The sequence below is a fragment of the Scophthalmus maximus genome, chromosome 7 (genome assembly GCF_022379125.1).
Source record: "Scophthalmus maximus strain ysfricsl-2021 chromosome 7, ASM2237912v1, whole genome shotgun sequence".
Taxonomy (NCBI): Eukaryota; Metazoa; Chordata; class Actinopteri; order Pleuronectiformes; family Scophthalmidae; genus Scophthalmus; species Scophthalmus maximus.
Genome location: NC_061521.1, coordinates 24595655 through 24609788, shown reverse-complemented (window position 1 = coordinate 24609788; position 14134 = coordinate 24595655). Strand labels below are relative to the sequence as shown.

The 14134-nt window shown below is 45.2% G+C and overlaps 1 protein-coding gene across 3 annotated transcripts in view; it reads right to left on the bottom strand.

The window, feature by feature from the left end:
* Nucleotides 1-2437: 2437 nt before the first annotated feature.
* kiaa1549la (KIAA1549-like a) overlaps nucleotides 2438-14134 on the bottom strand; it is a 77509-nt gene continuing 65812 nt past the window's right edge. For 2 of the 3 annotated variants that reach the window (XM_047333507.1, XM_047333505.1), the window contains 10 exons: nucleotides 12099-12223; nucleotides 11668-11888; nucleotides 10376-10508; nucleotides 8337-8572; nucleotides 8055-8244; nucleotides 7010-7107; nucleotides 4612-4757; nucleotides 4372-4526; nucleotides 4229-4285; nucleotides 2438-3520 (listed from right to left, as the gene is read on the bottom strand). In XM_047333507.1, coding sequence (XP_047189463.1) covers nucleotides 4256-4285; nucleotides 4372-4526; nucleotides 4612-4757; nucleotides 7010-7107; nucleotides 8055-8244; nucleotides 8337-8572; nucleotides 10376-10508; nucleotides 11668-11888; nucleotides 12099-12223 — 1334 coding nt within the window. In that variant the 3' untranslated portion in view covers nucleotides 2438-3520; nucleotides 4229-4255. The remainder of the gene's footprint in view (nucleotides 3521-4228; nucleotides 4286-4371; nucleotides 4527-4611; nucleotides 4758-7009; nucleotides 7108-8054; nucleotides 8245-8336; nucleotides 8573-10375; nucleotides 10509-11667; nucleotides 11889-12098; nucleotides 12224-14134) is intronic. The other variant, XM_047333506.1, reaches the window with a different exon arrangement.

Below are 14134 nucleotides of genomic sequence, written 5' to 3'. Positions count from 1 at the left end.
TTCTGCTCTTCGCTGCCTCTTTATAAAAGTGCTCATTTCATTTTAAACTCTACTTAAATATCTTTACATGTGGTCTACCTATACTACCGCATCACTTCCTGTCCAATGGTCTCTCGTTTGGTTTTCATTCGCCGTCCACTGTAAATCTCACGTCCGCTTAAAATATATGGCTATAATCTCCTTTGGTAGCATCTAAACGACGAGAGGCCTGAACGTACAGTGTGTGATTTACAGCTTGTCCTCAGAAAAAGAAGGAGGGTTAAGAAATAATTTAGACCGCGACATTCTTTGCATTGTTTTTTGACGATTATTAGGTATTAATAATACAGTAAGCACATTGTTAGATCTGCTCAACCATCTGTTTCCTATTCGTGATATTTTCTTTTAAAGATTTTATCGGCTACACTGCGATGATCCACATGACGCTGTTATGCTTTTCAAAATCAAATCAAATCAAATCATTAACACGATGAAGCTTTTTAAAAAACAGAGAGGAGGAGAATGGCATCAGAACAACGTCCAGCGACAAGGTTTCCCCTCCCACACACACTTTACTTGCATAAATCTCTTTTGTTAAATCATCTGCTATGTACAGTAAAACATTGAAATCCGTTACGCGTGCGGCCTCGTCCGAGGCCCAGCGAGTCTGTGGAACAGTTACTCCACCAAATATTCATCCCATCATCATCATCATCTTCATCATCATCATCATCATCATCATAGAGACCAAAAAGAATAACCAAGAGTCAAAAGTTCCTTACACAGTAGAATACAGCAGACACTTTTTCAAGTAAAAGAACAGGTTTTTTTTTTAAGACTACTGGCGAGTCCACATGATCGTAACGGACCCGAGTCAAACCACGACTGAAATCACTTCTAACTCATCATATTGTCATTTTTTTTCTTCTTCAATCCAGTGATGAAAGTACGACGGCGTATAAGGTTCCATTGAGGGAAAAATTATATATTTTCACGGAGCTCATATTTCGAGAAAAAAACTTGTATATTCTCTGAGATTAAAGTCACAAATGTGCGAGAAAAAATTATGATAATATGGTGATTCTAGGCTGAAATCACAAGCATTTCCTTGTTGCTGAATCCGGTCGAAAGGTATATTTTGATTAGGTCGTCCAGACCTCGTACACGGTTGTGTCTGTGACCCTCAAGCGATGTGGTTCCTATAAAAACAAAACAATATTTCATGATTTTTTTTCTCGTAAATTTACCAACGTTAATCTCGGACAATATCAAAGTTTATTTTCCATTAATTTACAATTTGAATCTCAGAAAATATACATTTTTTATTTCTCATTAATTTACAATTTTAATCTCAGACAATTTCAAAGTTTTTTCTGGTTAATTTTAGATTTTAATCTCAGAGAATATACAAGTTTTATTGCTAATTAATTTACGATTTTAAGGTCAGACAATATGAAAGTTTTATTTCTCATTAATTTACAATTTTAATCTCAGAAAATATCAAAGTTTTTTCTCGTAAATTTTAGATTATAATCTCAGACAATGTCAAATATTTTTCTCGTTAATTTTAGATTTTAATCTCAGAGAATATCATTTTTTTCTCTTGTAAATTTACCACTTTAATCTCAGACAATTTCAAAGTTTTTTCTGGTTAATTTTAGATTTTAATCTCAGAGAATATCAAAGTTTTATTTCTCATTAATTTACGATTTTAATCTCAGACAATATCAAAGTTTTATTTCTCATTAATTTACGATTTTAATCTCAGACAATATCAAAGTTTTATTTCTCATTAATTTACAATTTTAATCTCAGACAATGTCAAAGTTTTTTCTCGTTAATTTTAGATTTTAATCTCAGAGAATATCATTTTTTTCTCTTGTAAATTTACCACTTTAATCTCAGACAATTTCAAAGTTTTTTCTAGTTAATTTTAGATTTTAATCTCAGAGAATATCAAAGTTTTATTTCTCATTAATTTACGATTTTAATCTCAGACAATATCAAAGTTTTATTTCTCATTAATTTACAATTTTAATCTCAGACAATGTCAAAGTTTTTTCTCGTTAATTTTAGATTTTAATCTCAGAGAATATCATTTTTTTTCTCTCATAAATTTACGACTATAATGTCAGAAATTCAGAGTTTATTCCTCGTAACTTACCCCCCCTCCCCCTCCCCCGGCTCCGTAACTGTCTGTTTTCGTCTCCCCACGATGGCCCTTGTGCGGCGGCGTACCACACTTGTGCACACGACCTCCGCGTGTGCGTGTGCGTGTGCGTGTGCGTGAGCGGGAGGGAACGTGTGCGTTGGACCTCACGGTCCTGAGACGAAAAAAGAACCCACGTCGCGATCAGATGATCGGACGGAACAAAGTGACTAATTCTGGTTTTCATTGCTGAATCTGATGAAGGTCAAAGAAAAGGTTAAATGAAGCCTTTTTTTTTTTCTTTTTTTGTACAGAAGTCCATCAGAGCCACAGACAACTAAGCCGCCGTTTGCATTTTCTCTGCTTCAAAGAATATTATCTACACGTAGATAGTTTTTTTTTTTGCCTGCAAACAAGGTGAGTGAAAGAGAAAACACTCACTACATCTTTTTTCGTTTGTACAGTAATCCATTGACAATAATCAATGCACAAAAGTAAAAGACAGGAGCACATAAATATCCCGAAGAAAGGAAACTGAGACGGCTCAAGAGAGGAATTATTAGATTAGATTAGTTGTTTTTTTTTCTCACTTAAGTTTTAAGTTACACACATTGACCAGCTGAAGAAGGTTTACATAGGAATTTTGGATTCGTCAAAAAGAAAAAGAAAGAAAAAAGCACAGTTTTAAGTCAGTCCAGCGTTTCCTGGCTTTACAGTGGACCCCAGTTCACTCCGGTCCGGTCCGGTCCAGAAGTGCTGTGTGCCATCGTGTGCTGGGTTGGATGGCAGTTACCCGACGACGACGATCGCTGGGACAGAGGGCTGGTCACACTCTACTGTACTGTACTGTACTGTACTGTACTCACCCTGTTCGTCCGCACTGTCAGGCAGGGAAGCGCGGCCCAGTTCAGCTCAGCTCGGCTCGGTTCCGCTCACGTCCGCAGTGCGAGCGGCGTCCGGCAGTTGGCCACAGAAGAGGCAGCCCGCGTATACAAGTCGTGACAAGGGGCCTAAAGGGGCCGCGGCGAGGGGCCGCTGAGGCCGGGGGCTCAGGGAGCAGAGAGAATATATATATTTATATATATAGAGAGAGAAAGAGGGAGAGAGAATTATGGCTGAGCATCTGCCCTGGTGAGGAGACTGACGTGGAGCCTCTGACCAGGTGAAGAGGGGCTTTGAGGGACGGACCAGCTCTGGATGAGGAGGAGAAACGCTTCAGAGGACGGACGGAGGCCCGGCCCAGTGAGGAGAGGAGGAGAGGAGGAGAGGAGGAGAGGAGGAGAGGAGGAGAGGGGGGGGGGGTCCACTGGTGATGAAAGAATCAGAGAGGAGACAGGAGGAAGGGGAGGGTCTTCTGTGAGGAGGACGTCCTGTTTCCTTCCAGAGAGTCGCCTGCAGCCACACAGAGGGACCGAGGTCAGACAGGTCATATTCACATTAGAGCCCGAACCATATGGATTTTTAGGGGCGTGTGCCGATATCGATATTAGGAAGTACAAGATTTCAGATACCGATACATCGGACCCATGTAATCAGTCAACGATTCCTTAGATGTCGTTATCAAACCTTTATGATATTTTAGTTTAACCATAAACTTTATCACGAATAGCTATAAATAAAAAGTAAAATGCAAATACGACCAAATATATAGAACTTGAATTAAGAAAATAATTATAATTACATTGTTTTACATAAAAAGTCAACAGATTTCATATTGGTAAACAAAAGCTGTGATACCGGATCCCGACACGTCTGTGATGTGAGAATACAGCGGGAACAAATGTGCACGGTGGGAATTATCCTCATGTCCTTCGTCCTGCATGTTCTACACAGAATGTTCCAGCTGTTGTGAACGCGTCTGACTTGTTTCTGAGTTTATATCTGAAAGCAGCTTCAATGTTTTAATTTGGCTGAATGAAATGTTGTTGTTTTTTTTTTTTAAATGATTTAGAAAAAAAAAGGAGAAAAAAGTCCCAAAGTTTTTAGATATTTTCTCTGCAAGTATCCATCATCTACCGTCTTTGGTCATGAACATAAATCACATTTTGTAAAATGAAATTTTCAAAAATATAACAACAGCTCTTGGATGAGTCGACCCACCGCGCTCGTCACAGGGAGGAGACGACTTCAGCAGATGGTTTCCAGGTGACGTGAGTTCTGCAGGAGAGAAGAAGAAGAAGAGCTGCTTCATATTCTGTGCCATAAGAAGTGTCAGATGAGTACAGTACGTCCGCGTGTCTCACCGGCGTGTCGTTCCACTGCCGCGGCAGGTCCTCCGGCTCGGGCGGGTAGGACATCCAGGACGGGCTGCGGTACGAGGACGGCGGCGACATGACGTAGTAGTCCGAGTAACCCGGGCGGTTGGCCGATATCGCGTAGACGGCCGTTATTGGGTTTCCTGCGACACAAGGACGGATGGAGACAGTGAGTAACCTCCACTTTACAGTTGTCGCCGTTTCAGCGGCAGAACGCACGGCCGTCACCTGAGTAGCCGGCGATGGACTGGTCCACGGTCACGGCGGGGAAGGGCGTCCTGGACAGCGGCAGGTAGGGGGCGCCGTTGTGCTGCTGCGCCTGGAGGTCGGAGGCGTCGGTCAGGCGAGGCTTCAGACTCACGTCAGGCGTGGAGCTGTGAGATGAGAGGAGGCCCGGTGTCACCGACAGACTGTTCTACAAGTCTGTCGTCCTCAACTGGAGCTCCATGTAGGAGACACGAGGAGGAGGACGGTGTTAGTCAAATCATCTTAGGCAAATTTCAAGTGTTTGTTTCCACTATTCCAGCCCCAAAAATGAAGAAATTATTAATCTGCTCGCTTGTAACTCAAGAAATACTTACACGATTGGAAATATAATATTGCAAGACGTGTTTTTTCCAGAAGAAAAACAAACTGTACTGTAATGAGTTGATGTTGACACCACAGATGTTGCATTTATTTATGTGCCATGAAAACAGCAACGACATCCAGCGGCTTCTGTGTCCTCAACTGTTCAAAGAGCGCAGAGCTGCGGAGAACCAAAAATTCCTCGGAACATTTTTAGAAAAAAACCAACAAGGAATAAATGATTCAGTGTTGTTTCTAGAGCCGCGTCGTGTCGTCTCTGCAGACCACAGACATCTGCTCCTAACATCCTCTGCACCGGAGAACCACCGGCTACTGTACAGAACATGTCACGCTACAGTAACGGTGCCGGAGGACGGAGGAGAGCAATTAACATGCCGCTCTCTTCTTCCCTGAGGGCCGACGTATGACGAGTAACGACTACAAACATCAAGTTCTGGTTTTGAATCAAGAACAATGGTTCTGATTCAAAATGAAATTATAATTAGAACAATTAGAGAAAATTATCAACCAGCATTCCTGTCCGTGTCTTAGATATAAAACATAATTGTGGCTAAATAGAATTCAAAAATATCTAAATAATATTCCTATTAAATCAGTGGTTTACAGGCATTTTTACATTTCCCCTGCAGCCACTGACAATGTCTCCGTTCGTCCACTAGAGGGCGACCGCGCTCCTCCGAGCAGACCCGCAGGAGCAGGGCCGCGAATCAATCGGCCTCTGCAGTGCTGAAGTGCCCAGCAACAGGATGAACACGGCAACAGCATTTAAATGAAGACGCAGCCTGGTTCAAAGGAAGAGGACGGAGGGAGAGGAGAGGGGGATGATGGAGGGAGGAGAGAGGAGAGAGAGTGAAGAGAGAGGGATGATGGAGGGAGAGGAGAGGGAGATGATGGAGGGAGGAGAGGAGAGGGATGAGAGAGAAGAGAGGGGGGTGATGGAGGGAGGAGAGAGGAGAGAGAGGGAGGAGAGGGAGATGATGGAGGAAGGAGAGGAGAGGGATGAGAGAGAAGAGAGGGGGATGATGGAGGGAGGAGAGAGGAGAGAGGAGAGAGAGGGAGGAGAGAGAAGGAAGAGAGAGGGATGATGGAGGGAGAGGAGAGGGAGAGGAGAGGGAGATGATGGAGGGAGGAGAGGAGAGAGAGGGAGGAGAGAGGGAAGAGAGAGGGATGATGGAGGGAGGAGAGAGGAGAGAGAGGGAGGAGAGAGAGGGAAGAGAGAGGGATGATGGAGGGAGGAGAGAGGAGAGAAGAGAGGGGGTGATGGAGGGAGGAGAAGAGAGAGGGATGAGAGAGAAGAGAGGGGGGTGATGGAGGGAGGAGAAGAGAGAGGGATGACAGGGATGATGGAGGGAGGAGAGAGAGAAGGAAGAGGGATGAGACGAGGAGAGAGAGAGGAGACAAGGAAGAGGGAGAACAGAGAGGCAAGAGAGAGAACAGAGAGGGATGAGAGAGAAGAGAGACGGATGAGAGAGAACAGAGGGAGGAGCGAAGAGAAGAGAGAGGAAAGAAGAGAGAGGGAAGATAGAGAACAGAGAGGGAGGAGAGAGAGAACGAGGAGAGAGGGATGAGAGAAGTGAGAGGGAGAAGAGAGAGAAGGAAGAGGGATGAGAGGATGTTCAGGGTGGTGGTGTTTGAACGACACACATTGATATTCTCAGAATCGTATATTCTGAACCGCTCTGCGCTCCGCTAATAATTCCTCTCTGTATCTGGTGCAGCGATCAGTCGACGAGCTGAGGAGTCAAACCAGGAAGTCTTGAAAAAAAACACGTGAACATTTCCTTTACATTTGATCTCTGCAGTGAATCACGGACCAAACGCTGTCGATATATTTTATCATTCAAGTATTGTGTAGTGCGTGTGTGTGTGTGTGTGTGTGTGTGCGTGTGCGTGTGTGTGTGTGAGTGTGTGTGTGTGAGTGTGAGTATGTGTGTGTGTGTGTGCGTGTGTGTGTGTGAGTGTGTGTGAGTGTGTGTGTGTGTGTGTGTGTGTGTGTGTGTGTGTGTGTGTGAGTGTGTGTGTGCGCGTGTGTGTGTACCGTCGTAGCGAGGTCCCAGGTGGCGGTCCTGGTCGCGAGGGGATCAGCGGCGGGGGGGAACCGATGCCCATGTCAGGCAGCTGAGTGAAGCGGAAACCCTGCAGGAGACACAACAAGTCATTCAGAGCTCACACGTCGTTCGAGTCAACCTGAAGCCAGAGCCACGAGGTGAAGGATGAATAAAACCAGTCCTGACAGACGAAGAGGCCTGAAGAACCTGATCGGAGCTCAACTCGCTGCTGCATGAGGGAACTTTAATCTCTGCTGATCACAACGCAGCCTGACATCAGGAACAGTCCTCAGAGGGAAACTGTCTAAAGGACGCTTTAAGCACAGTCACAGTTTGTAGAGAACACACTGTGAAAAAAATTGAAAAAGCTAAAATAGAAGAGATAAAAACTGAATTTGAGGAGAAAATGACTTAAGTGAAAGGATCCGTCCACGAGGTGAAGACATAAGACACATTCATGATCAATTCAAGAATATACCACGAATTCAAAGACAGAAACGAGTAAATAAGTATTAAAACAAGATAAGAAGTCTCATGATTTCAAAATCTTGGCAAGCACAGAACAACTCACACGACACGTAACCGTTCAATCTGTGTCTGTCTCGTTGGATAAAAAGCAGCAGTGGATAATACATGACTACATATTAATGTTCAAGATGTCGGTGAACCCACAGAGAATCTTGGTGCGGTGCGTTCAAGTGCCTGTTAGCTCAGCGTTTTGGTTTATTTCGGCCCACAGAGTTCGAGATCATCGGGCAGGTGAACGGAGCCAAATGATTTCCCCTCGGTTGAGGTTGGAAGAGAATAAAAAAACAACCTCCGTTCGTCGGGGGGATACAAACACACCTCGGACTGTTTCATTTTCCGTTGACAGTGTGATGACTGCTCTTCATTCGAAAGATTCAATTAATAAAAGGTTTGATTCATTAGTTTGAAGGTCAAACTAAGTCCCTCCATGACCCTTAATGAACTACCTGCACTGACACTACAGAGGTGTGTGTTGTCATTTGGGCGAACTGAGCCTTTAACCCTCACCGGCTTGGGCAGGCTGCACTGGTGGATGATGTCCTCGTAGCCGGCGCTCCTCTGCCGGCCCCCGCACGGGTGGTTCATGGTCCCCGGGGCGCTGGTCACCCCGTCGCTGTAGTGGCTGGTGTGGGACGGGTTGTAGGCGCTGTGGGCGTGGTGGTGGTGGTGATGGTGGCGGCCGCCGCTGCTGCTGCTGCGGAGGAGAGACGGGAACGTGAAGTGCAATAACACTAACACTGTAAACCGCGCAGGTGTGCGGAGGAAAAAAACGACAGAATCCGAATTTACTTAGTCGGAGGGGAAGGCGGGGCGTGGTCCGGAGGCGCCAGGCTGAAGGCGTTGCCTAGCAACATGTGCATCTGCGTGCGGACCTCGTCAATGGACGGCTGCGAGCTGAGCGTGGAGGAGTCGGAGCCGCGGTGAGCCTTCACCCCCAGGCTGCCGGTGCCGGTGGAGCCGCCTCCGTAGCCCAGGGAGCTCATCAGACGGTCCACGTTGGTCTCGGCGAACGGCTCCGGCTCGCCCTGCGGAGGAGGAGGGGAGGGAGAGAGAGAGAGAGAGAGAGAGAGAGAGAGAGAGAGAGAGAGCGTGGAATTAGCCGCGGTATGTGTCTGAGTATAAGTGTGTTGTTTTGTTTTGTAAAAGTGTTTTTGGACTTCACTGAAAAGAACTGAATAAATTATTATGAAATGAAAAAAGAAGAAGAAATGAATGGAAGCATTTATCCGCCAAACATAATGAATATTTTATACAAAATGTGTTTATCTTGTGACAGTAAACATCAAATCTGCCTCATACCTCAGGGTTTACTTTCCTCCAACACACGATTATGTGGATAAATCAAAAAAATGTTTTTACCAAAAACCCCTAATTAATTTATCCTCATCCACAAACTGCCACGGACCCCTTGTCACCTGCCCCCCATGTGGATACACGTAGTAAGGAATAACCTCTCTTAGTTGTGGGCTGGATAATATGGCTAAAAACTAATATCACAATATTAATAAGATCTTTTCCCAGTATTGACAGATTCGTCATTATACGCAAAATTGTGCCGAATCATATTGGAAATAACTAAATTCATGTTCCGCGTAATGATCGTTGATGTAATTAACTGATCAGTCGAAACAAAACTCTTTAGACTTGAGGAACAAAAACACCAATTGTTCAATTCCGTCTCAGCTTAATTAAAAATCTGCTCAAAATCAGATTAAAGCACCGAAACGGGATTCCTCGAAAAGTTGATAAACGATAACAATAAATCATTAGGTGGCCCGAACACACACACACACACACACACACACACACACACACACACACACACACACACACACTTGCAGCAGACAAATCCTCTATAGGCCCGAAACCAAAAGCCCTGGACATAAATAGATTATACAGGAGGTGAATTCTAGCAGCAGTTCTCCAGCATGAAAATCAAACTGATAAGATCTGCTACTGTACACACACACACACACACACACACAGACGCTCTGTTCTCCAGGAGTTTGGCGCTGCTATCGAGGCTCCATCTGTGTCCATGAAAAGGCTGTAATCATATTCAGAGTCATTGACATTCAGGTATTGCGGTCGCTGCCGTGGTTTCTGCGCCGCAGCAGCAGCAGAGAAGAGTCCCCACACACACACACACACACACACACACACACACACTCCATCTTTTTAATCTCCTCATCTCCTTCCCTCCTTCCTCCTCCTTCCTCCATCGCTCCCGAGAGAACGGCTCTTTTCTCTCTGACCGTCGTCTCGCTTCCCTCTTTCTTCTCTACCTTTCCCTTTGTCTTTCGGCGTTCGGTTCATAGCTCGGAGAAGCTAAATGTGCTGATCCCTCCAGGTGCGTGGAGCTCGAAGGGGGAAAGATGGAGAATGAAGGATTAAAGTTATAAACGCTCCCGGCAGATTGTTTCATTAGTTTGACGAAGCCGGACGAAACGCCACGCGAGCCGTTTTGAAACCCGAGGTTGGATCATCTCTCCGCGCGACTCACCTAGAATCCTAAACTTTAAAAGGAGGCTCCGAAGCTTCTCACGCTCTGGCTCCTGGCTATTCTTTTCTGGCTTGAATGCAGCGGTTAAGTCCGTCACTCAAGTCCTCGACTCACAACACCTTCGGTCCTGGTGGAAACCTCGTACGAGACACTTGTCCCCCCAGGGGCCTCGAGGGCCGTGGACGCGTTTCCTTTCGAAATCACTGACCGTTTTTAAAACCTATCTCACGTTGCTCCGGCCTTTACCTGGCAACCCCGACGTGTTCCTGCTGCCCTCAACAGGTCCAACTTTGAACCGGACGGGCCAGGCGGTAACGGTACTCACGTCGTAGCCGTTGTTGCGAATGCCCCGTCTGGACCGTTCCCGCAGCACCAGCAGGTCCATCTCCGTCTCCACCGGACTCGGGCTGCTCAGGGACTGTCGGCTCCAGTAGGTGGGCTCCCGGGGGTGGGAGTACCTGGTGGACGGGTGGGAGGAGGAAACATGCAATCAGTGTAAATTGAGGCCACATGGGCCCCTGATGGGACTGGAAATATGTTCTCTGATTCTGGAGATTGGAAGGTTTTTTAGATTCCGAAGTAAGCAAACACATAAAATATGATTGATCTCTGAATGATTCAATTTGAAAATGAATGTTGCTGCCATTTGTTTTGGTCGCATATGAAATGGGGGTGAAGATTTATTACCGATCATATCTCGTGTTGAATTTATCGTCTTGCTCTCGGTTTGACCCGATTGTTATTGATCATATTTGTTTGCTCACGGATTCATTCAAATGTCAAACATTTCTGAGCCGATTAGGGTTCAAATTCATCTTCAACCAGAAAAGATAGGATAGAACATAAAGTACAAAAGCCTGTATGGTTTTGCAGGATTTTAACAAATATTCAAAATGTATTCTGTCATCCTGCCCTCAGCTGTTCTGCAGATCACTTCCTGTTTACCTCAGATAAACTTTAGGCATTTGTGCATCTTGTGATTTCGATGGACGGTGACATAAAGCAGAATTCAATTCAGGAAAATAAGGCAAAAATGTAGCAGAAATTATGAAATCATCTTCTCTAGAGTGAAACAACTTTGTGATTTAGACCTGTTCAATCAGTTGTTGACAAAGGGAAAACAAAACCGACACTTATCTTTATGAACTGTACGAAATATTAATAAAGTGCCGAACAAAAAGTCTGTTGTTTCAATACTCACTCGCTCCCTTTTGTGTTGCTTAGCAACTACATTCTACAGCCGCGGATCAATTTGTGGAGGGAAAAAAAGCCAACTAACTAATTTAGCACTTTATTATCGTTGTTGATTCAGCGATCAATCATAGTCACAAACAATCTACATCACAGTGAGATTTGTTCCATCACTCGTTGAAGCACTTCTACTCCAATAATGATGAAATGAAATGAGAGAGGGAAAAAAAAAATGTATTCCCTGGCCGTAATAATGAAACACAGATTTGATATCACGTCTAATCCTCCGTCAAACGTTCTTCTACTCCCAGAACACAGTGTGGCGTGATTTTGTCCCTCAATCCTTTCGATTTGTCGAACAATCTGCACAACGATAACGTCACTAATGTAGTCCTACTCAAATATCTTTCTGGTGACATCCTGTACCTCTTGTGACATCCCGCGAAGGAGGCCCTCTTCTCCTCCGCCGTCATGGGCTCCTTCAGCCCGTTGTCGTGCCGACCGTGCCGGGCGTCGCGGTGGCTGTAACCGTGGCTGCCGGTCTCGGACAGCGAGAACTCCCCGTAGCCCTTCCTGCGCGCCTTCTGACGCAGCTTGTTCCTGTAGTGCTCGATGTCCGACTTCTGCTTCAGCCCGCCGTGGTTCGCCTGCAGACAAGGGATCCGCCCGTCCGTCCATTATCTTTACACACGGTCAATTTACAATCTCCAACTCACCTGAACCCAATCTAGGTCTTTGCACTGTGTGAGGAAGCAGGAGAACCCTACGCGGTGAAAGCCTGGAAGGTGTGTGTGTGTGTGTGTGTGTGTGTGTGTGTGTGTGTGTGTGTGTGTGTGCGTGCGCGCGCGCAGACTCACCTCGCCGTTGAGGACCACCGAGTCCTGGCTGTGGGAGGAGGAGGAGGGGTAGGAGTAGGTCGGCTGGGCCGTCATGGGCTTGATGGTGATGAGTCGCAGCGAACCCGAGTGGTCGTCGTACGGGTCTGGGAGGAGGAAGAGGAGGAGGAAGACGAGCGGGTCAAGGAACGAGCAGACGGTGGCGGCGAGGCCCGTGACCCGGAACCGCACAGTGCACAGTGCAGTTCTGCTCAGTCCCTTAGAGTATGATTGATAACTCGAAGGATTAGGACTATACCTTGTGGTGTAACCTGCAAGCAGAACACAGTTGCTATATGAATGTGTCGCAACAGATCGCGATTTTAATTGAGTGTTGCTCACCACTTGTACGTACAGATAATGTTCAACACCAGAATAGTTTGGTTTTATTTCCGGGCCTCAGGAGGTGGAGTCGATTGTCCTCTAACCCGAAGGTTGGTGGTTCGATCCCGACGTATGAATGTGTGAGAATGGTTGAATGTGACTTGTGCTGTAAAGCGCTTTGAGTGGTTGATAGGATTAGAAAAAACCTAAATATAAATATAGTCCATATAGTTTAAAGTCAAAAACAAAAACATGTTAACATTTTTTTAAATAAGGTACTGAATAACATTGTGGTAACACAGGTACTGTACTTGGCTGGTCGACACTACCAGGGCGTAAGTTAATGATAAAGATGCAGAAAAGATGGTAATATAAATTTGGAACCCAACTCTGACGGACCTGATCGCAGGATGACGTCTGAGTCACTGTAACTTCCTGTCATTTCCATGTTTGCCTCACCGCGCCGTCATATTCTCCAACATACTCTCTCTTCTTCTCTGCAACTGAGCTTATACTAGTTGTCACGGCAACCAGAAATTATGTGAAAGCAATGAAATGTAGACGACGTCCAATTGCTCAGGACTCGCGTGTGTAGTTTCCACTAATGAGACACGTTGTGTCGCCACCGGGTCCAGAGTGACTCACTGCCCAACTGACATCATATGGCAGACTGCTTCATTGAAGGACTCCACATCAGTCTGCCATTAACACAAACACACACACACACACACACACGAACACACACACACACACACACGCACACACACTGTCACCATTCATCCTGGCTGCAGCTCACCACACGCTTCATTCGCTGCCGTTCCTGCTCCGCCCTTTTTCCCCGACCTTGACGGCGAAGGTCAGAAACCGACATTTCTACTACGACCACAACAGATGCATTTGTTGGACTTATTCCAGCGTGCACTGTGTTTCTCCAGGGACGACCGACCACAGAGCTCTTCCCTCTCTCCATGTATATTTTTTTTATCCGGCTTCACTGGATTCTACAAAAATACGCGTTTGCATTACAGGATTGAAATAACTTGATGATGCTGAGAGTGTTCTCTGTGCACCGGGGCGATAATCATTATGACTCAACTGACAATCTGCTTGTTGACAAGCGCTGTGACTGTTTGCTGCAGTGATTTACATAAAAGCTTTACAAATATGAAGATGAGCTGTTTTTGGCCACGCGAGTGATGTAGACATAAGGACGGCATGGCAGGTCTGTTTGTTTTGTTTTATTTTTATGTAATGTAAGTATAACCAGACTCTCCATAAAGATGAACAACATGTGATGTTGTCCGTCGTTTTAAATAGTTCTTATCACAATGATGCAAGTGTTCATTTTTCCAGTAAGTTTGGTTTTAATGAGTTATTTGATGCTTCAAAAATGTGATGAAACGTCGTGATTGACAGCTGAGACCGACCTGCGATTGGTCAGTGGCGGAAATCTGATACTGCGGCTCCACGCCCCATAAAAACACTGAGGATCATCAATTTGATCCTTCCTGTTTCTCTGCATTTTAAACTACTATGTAATTATTGTTTTTAAAGTTAATGCAATAGAAACTAAATCCCACAACACATTTAGATTGTAACGTTTTCATGCTTGTGTTCCAACAGAATTCTGTCCATTATTTGCAGATTTTTCTTGCGGCGTCTGTGACTGATCATCACATATTTTACATTGATCC